We start from the raw sequence: 21540 nt of genomic DNA on the forward strand, positions 1-21540 counted from the left end.
ACCGATAGCTGGTCTCTGCTTATTTTAAGCTGTTGGATTTTTAGAAAGTTTTCCTCAAATAATCGGATTTGTTTGTTTATTTTAGTATACCATTACCTATGAACCACACGCTACTAATGTAGCCTCAGGACCTCAACTACTTTTGGTCTTTATTCAGTTCAGCACAATTTCATAAATTATTTCAAAGCTTTACGAAATGATCTTTTAGATATTGTCTTATTATGCTCCAATCAGCTCTCCATTAGAATAAATATTTCGCTTTACAGTTGCCCTATAGCAACAGTTAATATTTATACAGCGGTTATTTTGCTCCATTGGATTGATATTTCCTCATAAAGCAGTTTTCAAGAACATCGAGCCAAGGAAAGGTTTTTCATTTAATTTTTTTGTTTTTAGACATATATATAGTTTATAGACTCTCACATACACACACATATATTGAATTCACAGTCAGACGCCGGACGTTTAAAACGTTTATAGTTGTGGCTTCAAGATAAGATAGAAAAGTTTCATAATCAATGGTTTATTACCCGCTAATCAATTCTATATCAGCGAAACCAGAAAATTCAGATAATGGCTTGAAGACTCTGATATATAGAAATAATTTCTATTCTTTTTATTGTTTGATATAGAATATTTATGCGCAATTAGAGAGCAATAAATTAATCATACTTAATTTGAGTACTAATGATAGCCGATGCAGACGTGTGATTTGCGAAGCTGATCACTTTTGAAGACCATATTAAAATTTCAATTTCTACTTGACGGAAAAAACCGCGGGCTAGTATAAAAGTCCACGCAATCTTCGTACGACTAAGAGCGAGTAAGACCAACCAATATCACGTAAAATATCGCATATCATATACAAAGTGAAATATTGCAGTTTGATACCTCCACTTTTCGCTTTATAACAAAACAATATGGAAATTTTATGAAGAGCTCTAAACATTTCATTCACATCGCTATCCCTGTTGAAGAGTGTTAAGAATATAAGCATTTTTTACCAGAAAAAGTATTTTATGCTTCTCAAATGCCTCCAAATACTCACCAATCAAAAATTTTACGTGTGGAACGCATTGGAACGTGTTGAAAAATAATACCAGTTTCACCAAACGAAATTTGTGTCTCCTAAAATACCGTCCAATACTCAGCTAGACAAGAAATGAGTGTGGAACGTATTGAAAAAAAAATAGTTTTCACTTTTCAAATGTCGTCCAATGTGCGCCTAAATAAGAATTCAGTGTGGAACGCCTTGAAACGTGTTGAAAAATAAAGCTGTTATCTCCCAAATAATTCATAATACCCACCTAGAAAAGAATAAAATGTGGAATGTATTTAAAAATAAAAATTAGTTGCTAGAAGAATATGTCTGACTACCGATATGTACCCCAATAGCAATATTGAAATGAATATAATGTGGTACGCATTGGAATGTGTGGCAAAGTTAAAAGCCTTTGTTCCTAATAGAATAATTTTAACTTCATGCCTCACTATTCTATCAAAGAAACGTGTGGAACTGATATGAATGAACATGTCAAGTATCCAATCATTAAAGATTTAAACTTAATCGATCTCTAAGCAAATAATAATAAAAAAGTTTAAAATTATATTGCAAAATATTTCGAGTGTGTTTAAAACAGCACCAACAATTTTTTACAGTGTAGCAAATTAACAGTGTATTGTATTATTTTCCGCTCAAAGAACACACAAATTGTCGCTAAAATTTGTGGCAAAGAAATGCAAATTTAATCATTTTTTTCCTCAGTTTACACTTTATCACCTCGAGTGTGAAAAGCAATTGAAGCTAAAGCAATGCCATAACGAACGCCAACAACAACAAACATCATTAACAACAATAAAGTCAATTGAATAATATTTTCTGCTAAAAATAACACGACTCACACGCGACTAGATGTGTTGCATGTAAAAAAGCAAAAATACAATAAATAAGTACAACAAAAATATAAAAAACAATAACAACGCAAGGCAATATACAATAAAATATAACTGTATGTAGTGACTAAAGTGAAAACGAAAATAAATATTAAATATAGCACAACAACAGCTTATCCAATAAAAACAAGCACACACACACACACATAGAAAGAAACATAAATACACACAAGTGTCTAAATACGTTAAGGGAATATGTCTAAATATCAGCTGCTACTCGAACCGTCTGCCACCGGCGATGAAGATGCGGCCACTACAGGCGTAGACAACAATGCAATAATAACAACAACAACGGCAACAAATACAAATCTCCATCATGCCGCCGAGAACCTACAGGCGCTGCTCTACACCGACAGCAGCAACGAATCGAGCAGCAGCAGCGGCGGCAGCGGACAAGGGCGCACTACACGGAGCAACAACAACAATACCAACAATAGGAGCGGCAGTCAAAGCAATAGTATGAATAGTCATAGCAGCGGCAGCACCAGCAGTTGGGAGTACAGTCCCTTCGATAGTATAAGCACAAACAATAACAACAACAACACTAATCAGACAAAAGCGGTTGTGATGTCAAGAGCAACACCGACTACAACGACAACAATGTCAACAGCAGCCTTGAGTTTAGCCGACATGGAAGCGAAAACGTCATCAACATCACTATTGTTGGACGCTTACGAGGCGGATGACACAACGATGGAGGTGCCACTGCTTGGCGGAAATAACAATGCAAGTGAAATTCATATGAAATTTGATGCAAACAAAGGCTTGTACGCTTTACATGTGTATAATATCTATGTTTATGCTTTTATATAAATTGTTGTTTCTACAATTACCTGCATTATTCATGTATCCATAATCATATTAGAACGAATGTCTGTAATTTGTTATATATGTATGTAAATATGTATTTATTATTATATTGTTTGACTCTGCTTGCGAGCTGTAGACAATACAAATTGTTGTGGGTACCATTTTGGGTGTTCATAGTTAAGCCGTGTCGCTACCATCACATAATGACTCAGTAATAGCTTAGCGGATTCATTGAGTATTGCGTCCTTGGTTAAATACATTCATTTATAATAGGAATTGTAGTCGATATTTGCAATAGGCAGAACGGGTAAACACACCTTAAAATATAATATCCACTTTTCGAGAATAGACAGATTGTAGAACTACTACATACAGCTGGAATTTACCCAGACTCTCAGCAAATACCGTCAGCACGGTAGAAAAATTGTCCAATCTAGGAAACTCATATACGCAATGTCACACTGCTCATTCGGTTCAAATTTCCTGCATGTCTCATGACGAAAAGGAAGACAGGTTCCAGATCTCCAAATTTGTGTTCTCTGACTTCTTTTTGTAGAGATATTTGAAGCCTTACGCTACGTTACAAAATATCAAGATTTGTGTCCCTATTTTCAATTCAAATGGTACATTGGAAAAAAATTGCTCTAATCCCATTTGACTGGAACCTCTATAATGTGTCAAGGCTTTTAAACCAACATTAATTACACTACAAATCTGAAGGAAAAATTTGCGACTGATGTGATACGAGGTCTGTGGGGTATTTCATTACGAATTTGAGTTCAAAAAATTTCCAAATTTACCCATAAATTCGGCATAAAGTTTAATAGAATAACGAAAATCGTCATATATAGTATATGAGGGTTGAAGTAATTTCTGAACCGATTCCATTCATTTTCACCAGCAAGGTGCACTATATCCAAGACTATACGCTCACTTAATTTTGCTAAGATATCTCACATATTAACCTTACTTGTTTTGGTTAAAATTTACCCTTAGGGGCTGAGTTTGACATATTCGATATAAGGGACCTTGAAAAGTTATAGTCCGTTTTCGACAATTTTTTCACAAGTGATGCCACAGATCATATACAGTATTTGTGTAAAGTTTTAAAGTTTTTTTTCGCTATCTTTATTGGTTCCTAATGTATATATTATAGAGTGAAGTAATAAGATGGAATTAAAAATTGAGTTATAAGGAAAGTAGTCGTGGTTGTGAACCGATTTCGCCCATTTCAAGAAAATATTATATACCGAATTTTATTGAAATCTGTCAAGTCCTGAGGTATGGTCTTTGACCCATAAGTAGGAGATGCCACGCCTACTTGTGTTCCAAGTTTCATTAAGATATCTAAATTTTTACTCAAGTTATCGCTTGCACGGACAGACGGACAGACATCCGGATTTCAACTCCACTGGTCATCCTGATCATTTATATATATATAACTCCATATCTAACTCTTTTATTTCTTGGTGACACAAACAACCGTTATGTGAACAAAACTATAATACTCTCTTTTTAGCAACTTTGTTGCGAGAGTATAAAAAAACTTGACAACTGTCGGAAGTGTCACTAACATTTCTTTACTATTTCCAAATTTCACAGCTTTTGTCGTAATCGGCGTTCCCACAGAGCACCTAGTTTAACCCTCCGATGTTCGGTGCCTTATGATGCGGTAAATAATGTAAGAAATACGGTTTTAAAAATAATTTTATTTTTTTATTTGAACGGATTAGTATTAATTATGAAGAGCAATTGGGTTTACAACTATATAGTTGCATGGAATGTTCATTAAGACATATGGGACGATTACATTTGCTGCAGTTATAACGAGTTTTACGTCGCTTTTTCGAAGAAGAAGCAGCACAATGGTAGCACGATGACCGTTTTGAAGCAACTTGAGCATATGATTGTTGCTGTGTTGCATCTGATGTCGATGGACAAGATTCCGGTACCTAAAAGTAGCGAAGTAATTTATTTTAAATTAGTAAATATGAATACATGCATACACATATCTTTATACGCGGAGATATATGTAGGTGTGTATATAATTCATACTCACCTTGATATTGAAAAGATTCATTGCTTGTCTTATATGAGCAAACCTCCATACTAATTGGTTAGTCGCCCGTTTCGTCATATGTGGAATAACTAGCTGCCGTGCCAATTCAATGATAAATGAGCGCCTCTTATCACTCTGCTTTGCCGGATTCAGCTCGTCATAGATGATGAATGAGGCCAAACCGGCAATATCCAGCATATTATAAAACCAAAGTCCAAAATTTGATCTGGATTGAATCCTTTCAATGGATCTGTGCTTTGACGGTAATGGGCAGTGGATAACATAATTACTGGCTTTTTCGGCTTTGCGGAATGAAGGTCTTATTTTTCCTTACGGTACCGAAAAAAGCCACTCTACGATTCATCAACATTTCTGCCAAGTTGTATGTTGAAAAAAAAATTGTCAGCATAAACAGTCCTACCGCTGTCCATATAATTTTGCATCTATTTCATGACGACCCGTTCACCTTGATTCGTTTCTCGCTGGCCACCTGGTGGTTTTCCAGTATAAATTATAGTTTGAAACAGAGTCACAAATCCACCACACTTTCATGCCATATTTGGCCGGCTTACTCGGAATATATTGGGTGAATCGAGTGCGCCCACGATATGGAAATAACTGTTCATCGACGGTTACATGACAATCCGGAGTGTATGATTTCTCTAAATTGGCTATCAGCATGAGCCATACATCGTCCAGGGCAGCAGTTTTGCTTTGCTTCAACCTCTCAGCACGAGTACCACTGTTATCGAAACGGATGAAAGTAGTTAAGCTCTTGAACCGATTCAATGACATAGTAGCCTTATAAATTGGCATATTGTAGCTGGCCCACAATTCTTTCGCTGGCTGAGAATTCGAGTAGAATACACCAGCAATAAGTAGCATCCCAAAAAAAGCATACATTTCGTCTTCGTCAGTCATTACCCAAGAACGCTGTTTATTACTGGGATGCTTTTCATTCCATAGACGAAACGCTTCAACGGCTTTTCTGTTGGTTTCCTGAACAATGATACTTACGATTTCAGGAGACAGCAATAGCTTGAAAAGAGCTTTATGACTCGGTGACGCTCCTCGTAGTGGCCCTTTACGAGTAAAAGTTGTAACATTGTGACAACGAGGCCTTCCAGGTGGTGTAGGATTTGAATTCCACATTCTACCATCTTTCGACCTGTATATAAGGCCCTGGGTAATAGATGTGCTGCATGATTCCATTGTAGTTGAAGCCTCAAGGGCGATAGCTTCTCTATACAAATCCTCAATATCATCATGGTTTTCATCCAGAACAGCCTCTAACTCGATTTCCTGTTCTATATCTGATGCTTCACCGAAGTCATCTTCATCTGGAAAATATTCATCATCTTCTACGTCGCCACTTGTTTTAAATGGATCGGACTCCAGTCCCATAATTTCTTCAATTTGTTCCTGAAGTCGCTGACGTTCTTCCGGACTCACATTTGCTGCGTTTAGCTTACGAAGCAAACGCGTCAACACATCAACTTCATCCATATTTAATTGTTCCATTTTATTTAAAAAAACACTTCCCACTAATTAAAAAACACGTGTTCACTTCAATTGTCAAATGTCAACTAAAAAATTATCTCTGCCGCTGCCTCCGCTAACACTTTAGTTGTTTACACCTAACGGTTAACCATTTTACATGAGAAGCTTATATGGGTCTGCACAGACCCATGTGAGCTTAATAAACGAAATTAGTTTAAAATTATTATTTTTACAACAAATATAGCAAAAATCTTAATTTTGCTACTTCATTGTGTTTAGCACACTACATTTTAGGAAGTCATGGACTAAAAAGCCTCAGATATTAAAATTAAAAGATCTACATACATTTAAAGATCGAGTGGGTCTGGCCAGACCCATATGAACATCGGAGGGTTAAGAGAAAAACAGGTGTACCATGTTACTCTACTCATGAACCTAAAAATTTATATGTGGAACGCATTGGAACGTGTTGAGAGTTAAGACACTTCTCGCACAAAAATATTTTGTTTGCTTTTCCAAGGTCTTAAAATACGCACCCAGACCAGAAATAAGTGTAGAACGCATTGGAATGTATTGAAAAATGAAACTCTCCTTTTACCTCTCAAATACCTAGTGAAGAGTCAAATGTGCATCGAGTTTCGTTTTGTTTTTTGTTTGTTGTTACATACATTTCGTTACATACATACATTCTCGTACATTTTTCCTCGAAAAATATATCATTATAAAGCTCATAATTTATTTTCGAATACAAAGGTATGAATATAATATAAATCCTAAAAGAATTCAAATACTTTAGTCATTATGGCATAATTATTTTTTATTCATACCAAATGAGTACAGCAATACACTCCACCATAAAAAATTTAACGAATGAAAAAAAATTAAAAAAAAATATTTTTTAAGCTTTCCAATTTCCAAATACAAAATCAAAACCCTTTATAGTTTCCCCTAAATACCAGCTAATCCCACACAAAAATATTCGCTGAATGTTTAACTAGCATGTCAAGCATGCCAAAATTTTTTAACGATGCCAATCAGCTGAATCAATCTCTAATGCAGCATTTTTTAGCGCAGCGCATTAAAAATGCAAAAACAATTACGACAACTTTGGTTTTGAAATATGAAAAAACTGATTGAAATTAATACAGCGCTGAAGCAACGAAAGCATGCAACAACAACAACAATAAACGCTTCAAAATCATATTTCAATAAATCCGCATTCAAAGCGCATAACGGCAGTCATGGCACAAATATAGACGGCAGCTGCAGCAATGCATAATTAAATATTTACTTTAGGAATAATAAATAAATAATAAAAATAAAAAAAGGCGCTGAAAAAAGCTGACGGCGTTGTTTACACGGGTTAATGGTGCGTTATTATTAATAATATGCTGTTGTTGTTTTTGTTGCATTATTTTGCATATTTTCGCAGCATTTTTGCCGAAGTTTAGCGTAGTTTTGTGCACCAATTGCATTTGTTGAAATTTAAATTGCTCGCCACAAGCCTTTTCGCTGGACATGTGTGTGTGTGGGTGTTGGAGTGTTTATATTTATGTTACTTGAGTGTATGTGTGTGCGTGCATGGTTCAGTGAGTCAAACATGAATTCGCCGTTTTGCTTTCACAAACAATTCGCGCCATTGAATTCTCAATGGCTTTATTTTTGTTCGTATGTATGTGTTTGTGTGTGTGTGTGAGTGCTGCTTCACATGAATTATGCACAACGCGCATTCCGCGGCTACAAACAAAAGCAACAAAAAATGCAAAAATATTCCTACACAGAGCAACAATTAGCAAATAAATATGATAAATTCATGTAAATAAATTAGAATTGCATTGGAAATTTCCATTGAAAACGCTGGTGAAAATTCGCCGCTGGTAGCAAATCAAAATTGCGGGCATAAATAATAGAGTTGCATATGCAGGAATTTCGAATATTTCCACACATAAACAAATCGTGGCAAGTGGCAAGTGCATAGGCAAACATAAGCAAATATGTGGGTATATGTATGAGTATGTATGTGTATGTATATGTATGTAGGTATGTGTTTGTTCTAGGCGGCCAAAGTCGGCCGAAAATTTGCAAATATTGTTTATTTATTTATTCAAAATGCAGAGCCATTCATTCGCGCGAATTGTTTTGCAACAAAACATAAAATTTTACATACCTACATATAAGCACACATTCGAAGTGTGTTCAAAAAATAACGGGAATTTTAATTTTTCGAAAAAAAGTAATATTTATTTATACGCTTCCATTAATGTTATCGCCATCATAATAGTCTCCATTCGGTATTATGCACTTATGCTAGCGCTTCCTCCAATCGTCGAAACACTACTCAAACTCCACTTTTGGGATAGCTTTTGGCTCTTTCAGCGATTTGGCGTATGCTTGGACGACCCTTTCAAGTTCTCTTTATTTTTGATAATAAGAAAAAAGGCACCTGCAGTCATGTCTGTCTGGTATATGGAGGCTGGGCCATCGTCAAAGTATTAATTTTGGCCAAGAATTCACGAACAAGCAGCAGAGTGTAAACTTTTAACAAAGAAAAATAACCAAGCTCGTAAAAACACGTCGCTCGTTAGCGGTCAGCAATGAATACAGCGGAGAGCATCTGATACAGCTTTGATCGTACTTCAAAAGCATTTAAATCAATATTTGAAAAAAAATTAAAATTCCCGTTAGTTTTTGAACACACTTTCGTATGTAGGCTTCCCTTATGCATTATTGTAAATATAATACCTTTTGTTATTGTTTTTGTTTGTATTGCTGTTTTTGTAAACATCCATCGCCCATTTAACATTGCATTGTATTTGCTCTCACATCCATACAGGCCGATTACCATGACCACGCACACCAGCACCAGCAATTCAACACCGCTTCCGCTGCCGCCACCTGCCATTGCCAATTACCCGGATTTGGCGCAAATCTGCATACAAAATCTACACAAGATGCGAAATTCAAAATTTTATTAGCAATTACGCTGTGCTGCGTTTTCATGGTGAGTAAATCAATCACAATGCAGACGAGCCACACACACGCACGCGCGTCGCACATGCGAACAGCACTGTAAATCCTCCGGCGCGTGTGTGTGTGCTTATGTTTTATGCAAAAAGTGTTTAGCAATCCATCCAGCGAGTGTTGTGTCGCGGCGGCGGCACGTGCCAGCCCAACGGCGGCGCGCGTTCAACACTTGTTTTCACATTTTCACCTTTGTGCTACTGCTGCCGGCGGACGCGCACAACGTGGCGTATGAGTAACGCGCGTCAGCTAATGTGGCGTGTGAAATTCCCACAACCGGTCGGTCTTTGGCTCGCACTTAATTAATCAAACAGCGGCATGTGTGTATTGTTTATCACACACTCACACACATACGCGCTTTGCGGTTGTCGCGCGCCAATCAACAAATTCGCCAACGCCAACACTTTCCCTTACCGGCCGCTCGCCACCCTGCTGACCTTACACTCGCTGGCGTGCGCTGTTGCTATTGCTTTTGGCGTTGCATTTCCATTCCCATTTCAATTATGTATTGTGTTTGCGCAGATTGTTGAATTCCTAGGCGGCTATATGGCCGGAAGTTTGGCTATCATGACGGATGCCGCCCACTTGGCGTCCGATTGCATTAGTTTTGTCATCGGTTTGGTGGCTATTTGGTTGGGCGGAAGACCGCCCGATGATCGTATGACCTTCGGCTATAAACGGATGGGTAAGTGTGATGCATTTGGATGAGTATTTAGTACGTTTACGGTTTTAGTTTGAATATAAGCGAAGTAGTTGAAAATTATCTCGGTTTAGGACATTAGAATTAAGTAACTTTGATTTATAATAGCCACTATATATTAAAATTATTACTAGATGCATCTAATTAACTGTGCTATTATATATTTATATGAACCGAGATAGTGCTTTTAAAAATATAAATATTTAAATAAATATTAATTTAAGCAGTAAAATACTATATTTTATGTTGGAAGATTATTATACTTTTAATTAAAATAAACATTCACTTTTTATTGTGGTGTGTGAACATATTTTATTTTCTATAATTACTCGAAAATACATTTGAAACCCAATTCCTTAAGCCAATATTGATGAACATCGATACTAATCTTATGCGCGTTGCGGGCAATCAATTAAATGGTTGGTTTAGCTGTTTTTATAAACACACCTATTAATGGAGACAATTTATTAATTGACTTCATTTAGTGCTCCTATAATCAATAGTGATTTCTTATATGTAGATGTGGTTAAGGTTTTTAAAAGTACTCATAACTGTTGCCTAAAAAATATATGATGACTAACAAATTGACACTTCACCAAAGCTAATTTTGAAGAATACTGTGGAATTGACAGACTTCAGGTCACCAGTCGAAAACGGCAAAATCAATTTACAATCAATTGTATTCAAAAATATTCCGTTCCATTACGATTTAGGTTATAAAACGATTTAAATAAATATGTATGTGTTCTAGTTTAGTCACATTTAATTTGTATTTTATATATCAAGTAAATTAACTATATTCCATTCAGCAAGCATAATCAATTCTGCACTAAATATTCCTTTTTTGAAGTTTCCCTTACAGAGGCATTTTCTTTTGTTTATTTTGGTATGGAAAAATCCTGGAGATTCTGTATTTGATTTTCTCTGAGGCTTCCATATTAGTTAGAGTATCACTAATGTTTTATCAAAGTAATAACCCGCTGTAATATTTTATAGTTACCCAGCAGATTTTAGGATGATCGTTTGAGACCTCCTGGATTAATCCTTTAGGAGATATCCTATACTCCCTATTACTCCTAATACTCGTGTGTAAATACACGTAAAATTGTATTCTCGTTTTTAACATTGCATGTCATTGGAACGCGAGTACTCCTTTTAACCTCCTAATGGAGATCTCTACGATTACTACTATAGCATATCTCTATGATTAATCCTAAAGGAGATCTCTATGATTACTACTATAGGAGATCTCTATGATAAATCCTATATTGTTTTCAACCTGCAATTATTTTAAAGCACACACATTTTTATAATTTTATTTTTTATTAAAGTTTTCTAATTGAATGAATGTACATGAAATCTATTATTTTTTTATATTATAAGTATTCCTGTAGAACTGAGCCTTACATTTCAGAAACGCCTTTGTTGATCTTTGCCTCAAAATCAGGGTATGAGTAATCATCTTTTAAGGCCTCTAAAAATTAAACTTGTTAAAAAAATAGTTGACATGAATTGAAATTATGTATTACCGTAAAGAAATTTATTGAAAAGTGTTAATTCCTCAATGCAACTTTTTTCCAATTCTTCAATGCAACCATCCCAATTCACTTTTAAGGGCAGGGACTCCGCAATCATTTCATCCAAAATTTTTGATAGGGGTCTCTTTGAAAATTTAGTTTAGTAACATCTTATCAAATGTATTTTATCATACTCACAATTTCTGCCTCAGGCTTATTCAAAATCAAGGATTCTGTAGATGCTAAATCATTCATGTTTTTAATAGGAAATATCATTAATTCAATCTTCATCGGTGGAAATATGTCAATAATCCGCTCCAGGAGTATAGTGTTCTGCGCTGATATTTCCTCTAGCTTCCGTATTCTTTGTTCCATGTTTTTCAATTTCATTAACACTTTCCACATCATTTTCATTTTGTGTATTATTATTTTGTTGTTTATATAAATTATTTAATTTTTTATTCACTAGGCGTTTTAAATGCCTTTTAGAGTACATTTAATTAGCAATTTAAAATATTTAATTCTCAATAGATATAAAACACTTACGTCTGCACGCTTTAAAAAACACAGTTGAAATGAACAATTGCTTGAAGACAAAAATTGAAATTTATTATTTCCCGTTAAATTGTAATTTTTGAATCAAAAGTACGATTTTTAAGCTACGAAAAATTAAAATATCTCCTTTATTGCTCCTAAACGAGGACAAAAGGAGATCAATACTGAAATGAAGTAAAAAAAATCACAATAGAAGTATAAAATCTCTTTTTTTGCTCCTAAAAGATGACAAAAGGAGGTCAACACTAAAATAAAATATAAAAAAAACACAATATAAGAACAAAATTAAAAAATCTCCCTTGCTGCTCCTAAAAGAGGTCAATAGGAGGACTCCTTCATTCCTCCATTCAGGAGATCTCGCTTTTAAATCTGCTGGGTAACTACATATTCACATACATATGTAGGCAACTTATGGTCTATTTAAGTAATCGAATTTCAATTAACATTGCAAATATCAAGCAACATTGAGAAGAAATTTAAAAGAGATGTCCATTTAGTCAGAATAGATTAGATTAAAATGTGTTAAACTGTTTCAGCTTGAAGACAATTTACAGATAATCGCCATTGTGCGTTATTATTATGCCCACGTGTGTAATAACTGTTACTGAATTTCGCTCGAATTGAAACAAGGATGTTAAACAGTAACTGACCGTTAAGAAAATGGCAATTTTTAGCAGATTTTAATTTTATTAATAACACTTCCTAGAAATATTTTTAGTACATTTTTTGCAAATTCGAAGTAGTTCGAAAAATTTCGAAATTAAGTGACATAATTTTCCAAATAATTTATCAGTTGCTTATAGTTTTTACATATATATATATTTAAAAATAAACGGTTATTTTTTCGAAAATTATTTCGAATTTTTTCGTAGTACATATTTTGAATTTATATTTTGTTAATAATTTATTATAATTATTCATTTAATGTATTAATAGAGTATTAATAGACAGTAATTATTATTTCACCTGACTTCGAATTTCGAAAATACATATTTTTTTAATTTATTTAATTTCATTATAATTTATTTGTTTTAACTAGAGTGTCCTTAAGCTAACACGTAGCTTTATTTTCTTTTTGCTGTATATTTATTAGAGGTGATGGGCGCCATTGTATCGATATTAGGTATTTGGATACTAACCGCAACACTAATTATTGTGGCCATGGAACGCTTATACTCCAATGACTTCGATTTGAATGCCAAAACTATGATGGTTATATCGGGCATTGGCATTTTAATTAATATCGTGTAAGTAGAAATAATTCAAAATATCACATTTCATTTACAGTTATCTATATATTGCAATTAGGGTGGCCAGCTAACTAAGTCTATCAAGCTGGAAATTTATCAATTCTAAATATAATACATACAATTTTTATGAATAATACTCAAAAACGAAAAGTACAAACTTGAATAATTAATGACCGAATATTAATGCGAAGCAAAATAGTTTTAGCAATTCAACTGACTTTAATTTCAAAATAATGAAATTCTACCTAACATATTCGTGGCAAATGCAGCAAAAAGAATATTTTTGTTTTTGTAGCGGCACATTTGATAGTCGAGTGCACTGATATTTAAAATATATATGAATTTATGTATATTATGTGAGTGCATTTAATTAAAACTTAATTGCCAATTCAGCTGCAATTCATTTGCATACATATTTTATTCGTGTGTTTTTGCACACCTATAAAAACAAAAACATACGCACAAATATATACATGCATACATATATATTCATATGCGGGTCTATTGTCCCAGTATTGCTCATATAAAATTCTTATTATTTGCTGCACACTTTTCATTTTTTTGATTGAATTCAAATTTGTTTTACATATGTCTTTCAGCATGGCGTTCATACTCCACGGCTCATCGCTAACGCATGGCGCTGCTCACGGTCACAGCCACGCACACGCACATGCGCACTCACACTCCCACTCGCATGCGCACGGCCATTCAGCGGCGGCCGGCAATGGTTTGTTGCAAGCGAATGGTTCAAATGGTGGTGGTGGTGGCAATGAATTGAAAAAATGGTGAGTAAACAAATGTATGCCAACCAGTTATTTAAATGTACGCACACAAAAACATATATATTCAAATATACAGGTAGTTTGTGGTAGTTATGTCCTTGATTTTAAATTGCTGTAGAAATTCAAAGTTGTTTAATGTTTTCACTGATATAAAAACTTTAAGGGTTTGTAAGAAATTATCGAATTGAGTAATTTGTCCAAATTATATCTTGAAAAAATCGAATCTATTTCTAAAATGTGTTTAGATAGTTTGATAATTCTAAGGACCTTCTGAAGGTAATTAGTAAAGTAATTATAATAACGACGAAGCGGACAGTATCAAACTACTGGTTGGTTAAATAAGGCCATAACACTGAAGAGCGAATATTGACCAATGCAATAAAACTTCTATAACCCATTACTAACTACTTTGAGTGGCCAAAGCTTGCCCTAGAGGAGTATAAGAACAGTATGAGAATGATTAATCAGATCAGTTTCAACATTGTTTAACTAATGAGGTTCGTCTGTGACTCTTCTCGTCACTTCAATCATCTTTAAGAAGAAGAAGTTATTAATAATCTTATATAGAACTATCTATGATAACTTGAACAACATAAACTTGGTCCAACCTAGATCCCTAACAAAAATAACAGAAGCTTTTAGTTTAGTAGATTAGCTGTTGTTGTAATTTAGTTGATAAGTTTACGAACTTGTAAGCCTCCGTCTTTAAAATACAAAACAACACAAGAATCAATGTCAAAAAACCTCGATGAATCGACGACTTTTTGCTTGGGTTTAATGAACCGTCAAACTCTTAATGTCAAATAGCGCTACCCAGGTCAATACAAAAAGTTCATAGTAAAAAACAAAAAAACAAATGTTACTCCTTATCCATTACTAGTTTAGTAAAAAATAGGTCGTGGATGAATCTGTTCTCTTGTCAATGTGAAAATTGCAACCAAGTTATTCAGTTAAATTGTATATGAGAGAGTAAGATAATTCTTCCTATATATATTTATACCAGTTGCTTATTCTATTGGCCACTTAACTATTTGGAGTTGGTGAATTAAAATTACTTTGTTCTCGATTATGCCAATTTCTTTGATTTATACCAGTTTAGTGTTTGATTTGCTCAAGGGATTGATGAAACTAAAGCAGTTTTTAGCGATTAAGCCATTTAATTTGCCACCATGGCACCAATACTGGTATAGATCATTATACCTAGGACTTTTTCGAGGTGGGTCCTATATCAGTAGGTTTCTCCCCTCGATTGGCTACTGCTAGATTGCTTTGTAGGATAGAGTTTTGTAAGGCTCTGCTCTGAGATTGATGTTGCGGCTTATCCAAACCATGTGATGGGCGTTACCACTTCAAGATACATAGAGGAAATCAAAGGCAACTCATATCGATTATACTAGCCTGTTTGAATTTTATTAATTCTTCGGTCAATTCACTACAATCCTTGGATTAATTAAACATAATGAACTTTTTGTTTATGCCAATGTGGATGATATTATACCAAATGCTTACTCGATTTGCCGCTCTATCATTTGTTTGATTTAACTATACCAACTTTTAATACAATTAACAACTGTCCAAGAGCTGATGAAACGCTGATAACTTTCATTTTCAGCTAATTATTTGATTTCATACCAGTTGTATGTTCGTTTTGTCGCACTTCAAGTTTTTACGAACTGAAGGCAGCATTATATAGCATATCAAATATTTATGTCAGTATCTTCATTTAAAAGTTCAACTACAAACCAAGCAATTGATTTCATCTGTTAAAGTAATAACGGTAACTTGATCAAGCATCATACTGCTAAGCCCATACATACCTGTATGTACAGACGCACACAAATTTACAACAATTTAAATTTGTATGATTTTCATTTTCGCCATTTTTTTTCATTATAATTTTCGATTTTCCCACACAAGTTTTGTTTTTATTTTTATATTTTTTTATTTTCGTTTTTATGATTGGCAAATTCCCATTAATACCAACATGCACTCGTGTATATGCGCTTATATGTAAATGAAGTTAATCCAAGCGGATTCGCGTGCATAATTCATATTGACTTGTGCATATTTTCGTTTACAAAAGTGCTTAAAATTGATTTCGCCAGCGCTTTTTATGCATTTCATATGTGCGCACATCTGCGTGTGTGTGTGGCCGTGTGTTTATTTATTTTTTGCGCCACACTCCTGCATTTTCGCCCCACATGTATAAATGATAATTCTTACTCATTTTTTGCTGGCAATTATTAATTTTTTCGCCATTTGACACACTCGCACTCGACATTTGTGTCAATAAGCAACACATTTCAATTTACCGCCAGCGATTTACCAACTTAATTCGCCGGCGAGTTTTTTCACCAGCCAGCGCATTTTTCCCTTTTAATTATAGTTGCAATTATTTTCTACATGATTTTTGCTGGTCATACTTTTAAGCTTCGCATTTTCGATTTTCACTCAACTATTTTTAATTTTAATTTCAATTTTTTTCAACACGCTCACAATTTTTTCCACAATAATTTTTGAATTCACTTATTTATTTATACACTTTGTATATATTTACATATTTACATATATAATATTTTTTTCTCATTTCGACCACCCACAGCGACACCGTTGAGAACCTAAATCTGCGCGCCGCCATGATACACGTCATCGGCGATCTGGTGCAAAGCATTGGCGTATTTCTCGCATCATTATTAATTCTAATTTATGTGAGTAAATTCCGTCCTGATGATAAAGATTAAATTGACTATTTTATTGATTTCATGCCCCACAGCCAAACGCGAAATATGCCGATCCGCTGTGCACGGTTTTATTCTCCGTTATCGTTTTCATGACCACTGTGCGTCTATTTCGGGAATCGGTTGCTATTCTGTTGGATGCAGTGCCTTCATCGATATCACTGAAGAGTCTAGCGTTGGATTTAGGCAACATTGATGGCGTTAAGTAAGTACTTATTGGCTCTAATAAGTTTAAATTTTGATATATTAATATTCTATTTACTCTTGTCTATAATCCTCTCTTCTACAGATCGGTACATCATTTAAATGTCTGGAGCCATACGAATAATCACAGCGTCATGATGGTGCACTTAGTTATTGGTGGGTTCTTCTTTTCATCAATATTATTACTAAGTATTAGTATCCTGAATTTAAGTGACGAAGGGATTAGTTGAGGTTAAATATTTATATTTTATCCGGTTGCAGAATATATAAATCCGGTGGTAATATTCAGTGCGTATATTTATCAGATAATTTTGCTGTATCGAACCAAAAATATCTTTGACTTGTAGATCAGTTTGATTTATAATACGCAACATATGTTCCCTTCCTAAGTTATAACCCTGAATGTACCATGTCGGGAGCTTTTGAAGATAAAATCCGAGATCTGTCCTATTGATCTGTTCCCGATCTCGACTAAACATAGCTGAGAGATTTCCCTGGTCCTGCATAAAGATAGTTTACCACATTTGATTATAGATTATCCTTAGGTAGGCTGCAGCAACTTGTTACCCGATTAAGAACTACGTCTTCATCTCTTTGATGTTTAAATACTCTTCACCTTTTTCAAGTTTGTACAATCCAAGAGCACAAATTTGTGTTTTATAATTTATTCGTAATTCAGCGTGTGCTCTCTTTCGTGTTCGAGCTACAGTTTTGTTTATTTTCTGGTTTATAGTTAATATAATAGATATTTTGTCTAACGATTCGAATCGTTGAATGCAATCCCCTGACTTTTTTGACAGAAACTGTTTGCGACTATCATTTATAGACTATATCTATAGATAACTCCTTGCCTATGATACAATAATTGGGAAATATGAGATGGGATTCACGTATTTTGGGCTAAGGACATGGTAGCTTGGAATTTGAAATTTTAATTTATTGTCGTGAGATATAGATATCCCCATAAATACATATATGCATACCGGTCATAATCATTGTTATATATACAAGATCATCGTTAATTATGAGTTGAGTCGAGCCAAAATAAACAGTATTACGTTATTTGACAAAGGCTTAAATATGATAAACGCTGTTGACGTCATTCAGAGTACCCTGCCGGTATATTTAGATTTAATAATCTTTCTATATACTGCAGAAATTTATGATCACAACTTAACGAGTTTTAGACACGTACCCGGTCATCACGATCGCATTAGTAACTTATAAAGCACAGTAAATTTACTGGGTAATGGAATAGAGAATGCGAAATTTTCGTCCCGTAACTGAATGTACCATTTGATTCCAAAGCTATACCTATCTATTATTATCCTACTTATTGATGATGTTCGCTTGAGCTTGTAATGATTAAATTTGTACAAATTTGAAACCTAAAAATAACTTGTAGCGTTTAAACCCTGCTGATCAGTTCAAACATCTACACATTCGATTCGGTCGCGGACGAAATCCGATTTGTATGTATACTATTGTCATTCTTTAGGATAGACTACGAAGGGTGCATACATATTCAAGCTTCTTCACAAGTGAATTTTGCTGTTTAAAGCCTCAGCAATTTCTTAATAATTTTATAATGCAATTAGAATTCCAATCCAAGCACGTGCTGCCATTAATTTCTGCTCTAAATCTTTTAATTGAATACTGAAAAAATTAACTGTATTTGCCAGTGACCAATATTAAATGTCCATTTTGTGCATTCACAGATTTCCTCTCGGACAGCAATACGGTGCTGCAGCGCGCCACACAAGTAGCCTGTGGCAGCAAGTACGACATCAAACATTGCACCATACAAATTGAACGCTCTTCGACCGCATAATACCAAAAACTATTTGCACTAATACAAATAAGCCAGAGAGCATGCTTGTGTGCAGCGAAGAAAGTAAATGAAATTAAAACTTGTAATAAAATCATTAACTTTATGATTTTTAACGCCAAAGACTGAGCCAACGGATTAAACGAGCGTTGGACGCCTTGCCAGACCAAAGAATGTGGCGGGAATGTGAAATTAAAGTTTAAGCAGTTGGGAGTGGTGTTTGGAGTGAGGTGAAAGGGGAGAAGTGGAAATGCTGGAGATAAACATATGTATATACATCTCTATATATACAGTGTGTTACTCACATTTGAGCGCTTGAAGACACTTGGGGTATGCGGCTATGCCACACTTGCGATGCATTCAAGCTGGCGTAATTCTATTACAGACAATTGACGATGTCATCAAATGCTCTTCACTAATTGATCGTTAAATTTATTACCTCTATGACTGGGTGCTCGGCATGCGAGTGCGCGTGGCAGTATGTAAGGGCGCTTATATATACACAACTGTGTATATAAGTCACAATTTATACATTTCACGCGTGTGCTTCATACAATTTGGTGCGATACATACTCATATACACATACAAATCACAAAGCATATTCATTTATTGCCATTATTTACTATTACTAAGCGTGAAGCGTCAAAGTTCGCGGCTATAAAATATTATAATAAAAAAATAAATAAAATGCAAACAAATCACAAAAACCTTCACAAAAGGTGTGAAAATAAAGTTAGCTATCGTAAATATATGTATATATGTTTGTATGTAATGAAAATAAACAGTCTGTTGTTTGCTTGTTTTATCGCCCTCAATGTGATAATGAAAACTCTCGCGGTTAAACAGCAATCACAGCGCCGGTATATTCATAGGTAAACGAAATTGGAAAAAAGTATTAGAAAATAGTAAAACAAAAATAATATTTTAAAATAAGCAACAGTAAATTAGTTGTATGTATGTACATATATGTAGCACTAGTTGATAAGCCTTGGTATTACAATATTTGCTTATTAGTCCCAACAATTTTGCGAATGTAATTTGTTGTTGCCTCGCAAAAATTAATTAAAACTGTCGTAATTTTTTAGTGCAAATAATAAAAATAAGTTATTACATTTAAATGAAATGCCTCACCGATTGTGAGTTGGCGATTATTTCAATTTATCATTTTAGGTGTTAATTTGCTCGTCGAAGCGCCTACTTGTTATGCCTTCAGCATATATTACAGAAATAATCAGTTTACTACAAGCCTTCGAATGTGATTTAAATGATCGATAAATAAAGGTCTAATAGTTCATTAAAGTATCTTTTCGAAGTATTTCTTGTAAGTATGCAGGATTTTGAGTAATAAGCGATAAACCGGCGGGTGTGGTAGGTAGGTAGGTATGTAAGTGTATACTTTGTTGCTCTTTCGCATAGCCAAATTAATTTAATGCATTAAGATTATAATTGAGAAACCAGTTTTTATCTTTCGCACAAGTCGCTACTCGATTAACGATCTGCTGTTATACATTTTTTTTTGCTGTTCATAAGAAGTTGGAAAGTTTCATTAGCTGTTTGTTATTTCATCAATACCAAAAAATCAAATTTCTAGCGTGGACAACAACCCGCAGAGTTGCAGTTTCAATTCAATTTATATTCGAAAAAAATTAATGTAGTAAAATATGATTTTTCTTTTGTATGACAAATCGATCTAAATCAGCGCTTTAATAGTTCAAAAACCAAAAAAAAAATAATTCCTGTGCGAAAAGGAACCGGTTATCCAACAGCACTAAAGATAAGTCGTAAAAATTGATTTCAGTCCATTAAGGCTATGCATATGGCTACAAATGTTGTAAAAGGCACTTAAAAGAACACACTTTTTTATTTGTGGCTTAAATATTGATCACTGTACATATATCGGTATTATGATTAGCGACTAGCTGAAGTATAGTAGACGATAAACCAATATTTACACCATTATTTACATTTCACATGCACAATAATTCGCCATTCATCATTCAGAAGTTGTCTACAGTATTTTGGGAGTTTTAGAGTATCGAAAACGTGAATATATGAATTTAAAGAAGATATACAATTTACCGATATTATTTATTTTTATCCTTTAAAAGAACAAAAAAATATTAAGTTAAGTAAAAATAAATCCATTATTTTTCCAATATATGGATTTCACTCTCTGGAAAACCAATTGTCTAAAATATCTATAAAACAATGGAAAGTTTTAACTAAGTTCATTCCCGTTCATTCGGATAATGTCAATAATTAAACTGTCTGTAACAAGCTATCGCCCAGAAGCGGGCATTTTTAATCATTAGGGAAAGAGTCGGTTTCCTCGATACACTTCTATAATGACTCACCAGAAGCTTCAGGGGCTTGGTTTGTAGATTTTTTAGCTTCCACCTTATAGCCCTAACACCAAGTGATCACTATCTGTTCCTGTTTATGGCGAATGATTTTGCTGGTGAATAATTTGCCTCAAATGAAGCTTGTGAAAGCCGATAGTGCCATTTTTTTCCAATAGGATTGGATAGGAATGAGGTTTTTATGAAGGTGACATTATAAAATTACCTTAACAATTTCAAACAAATTTTCGAAAATTATCTATAATAAGTGGGGGTAAATGAG

General features: G+C 34.2%; 1 protein-coding gene and 1 long non-coding RNA gene across 2 annotated transcripts; both read left to right on the top strand.

The window, feature by feature from the left end:
- Window positions 1–486: 486 nt before the first annotated feature.
- LOC105209914 (proton-coupled zinc antiporter SLC30A2) lies at window positions 487–19604 on the top strand. The gene is made up of 9 exons (XM_054233284.1): window positions 487–2679; window positions 9156–9323; window positions 9866–10028; window positions 13209–13362; window positions 13965–14150; window positions 16750–16855; window positions 16921–17090; window positions 17175–17245; window positions 18808–19604. Exons 1-9 carry the CDS (start codon window positions 2149–2151, stop codon window positions 18918–18920), a joined length of 1662 nt encoding a protein of 553 aa, XP_054089259.1. The 5' UTR covers window positions 487–2148; the 3' UTR covers window positions 18921–19604.
- LOC128922520 (uncharacterized) lies at window positions 3877–4711 on the top strand. The gene is made up of 2 exons (XR_008471739.1): window positions 3877–4435; window positions 4497–4711. It is a non-coding gene; the product is annotated as an uncharacterized LOC128922520 (long non-coding RNA).
- Window positions 19605–21540: the final 1936 nt, after the last annotated feature.

This window comes from Zeugodacus cucurbitae, chromosome 6, assembly GCF_028554725.1.
Source record: "Zeugodacus cucurbitae isolate PBARC_wt_2022May chromosome 6, idZeuCucr1.2, whole genome shotgun sequence".
Lineage (NCBI taxonomy): Eukaryota > Metazoa > Arthropoda > Insecta > Diptera > Tephritidae > Zeugodacus > Zeugodacus cucurbitae.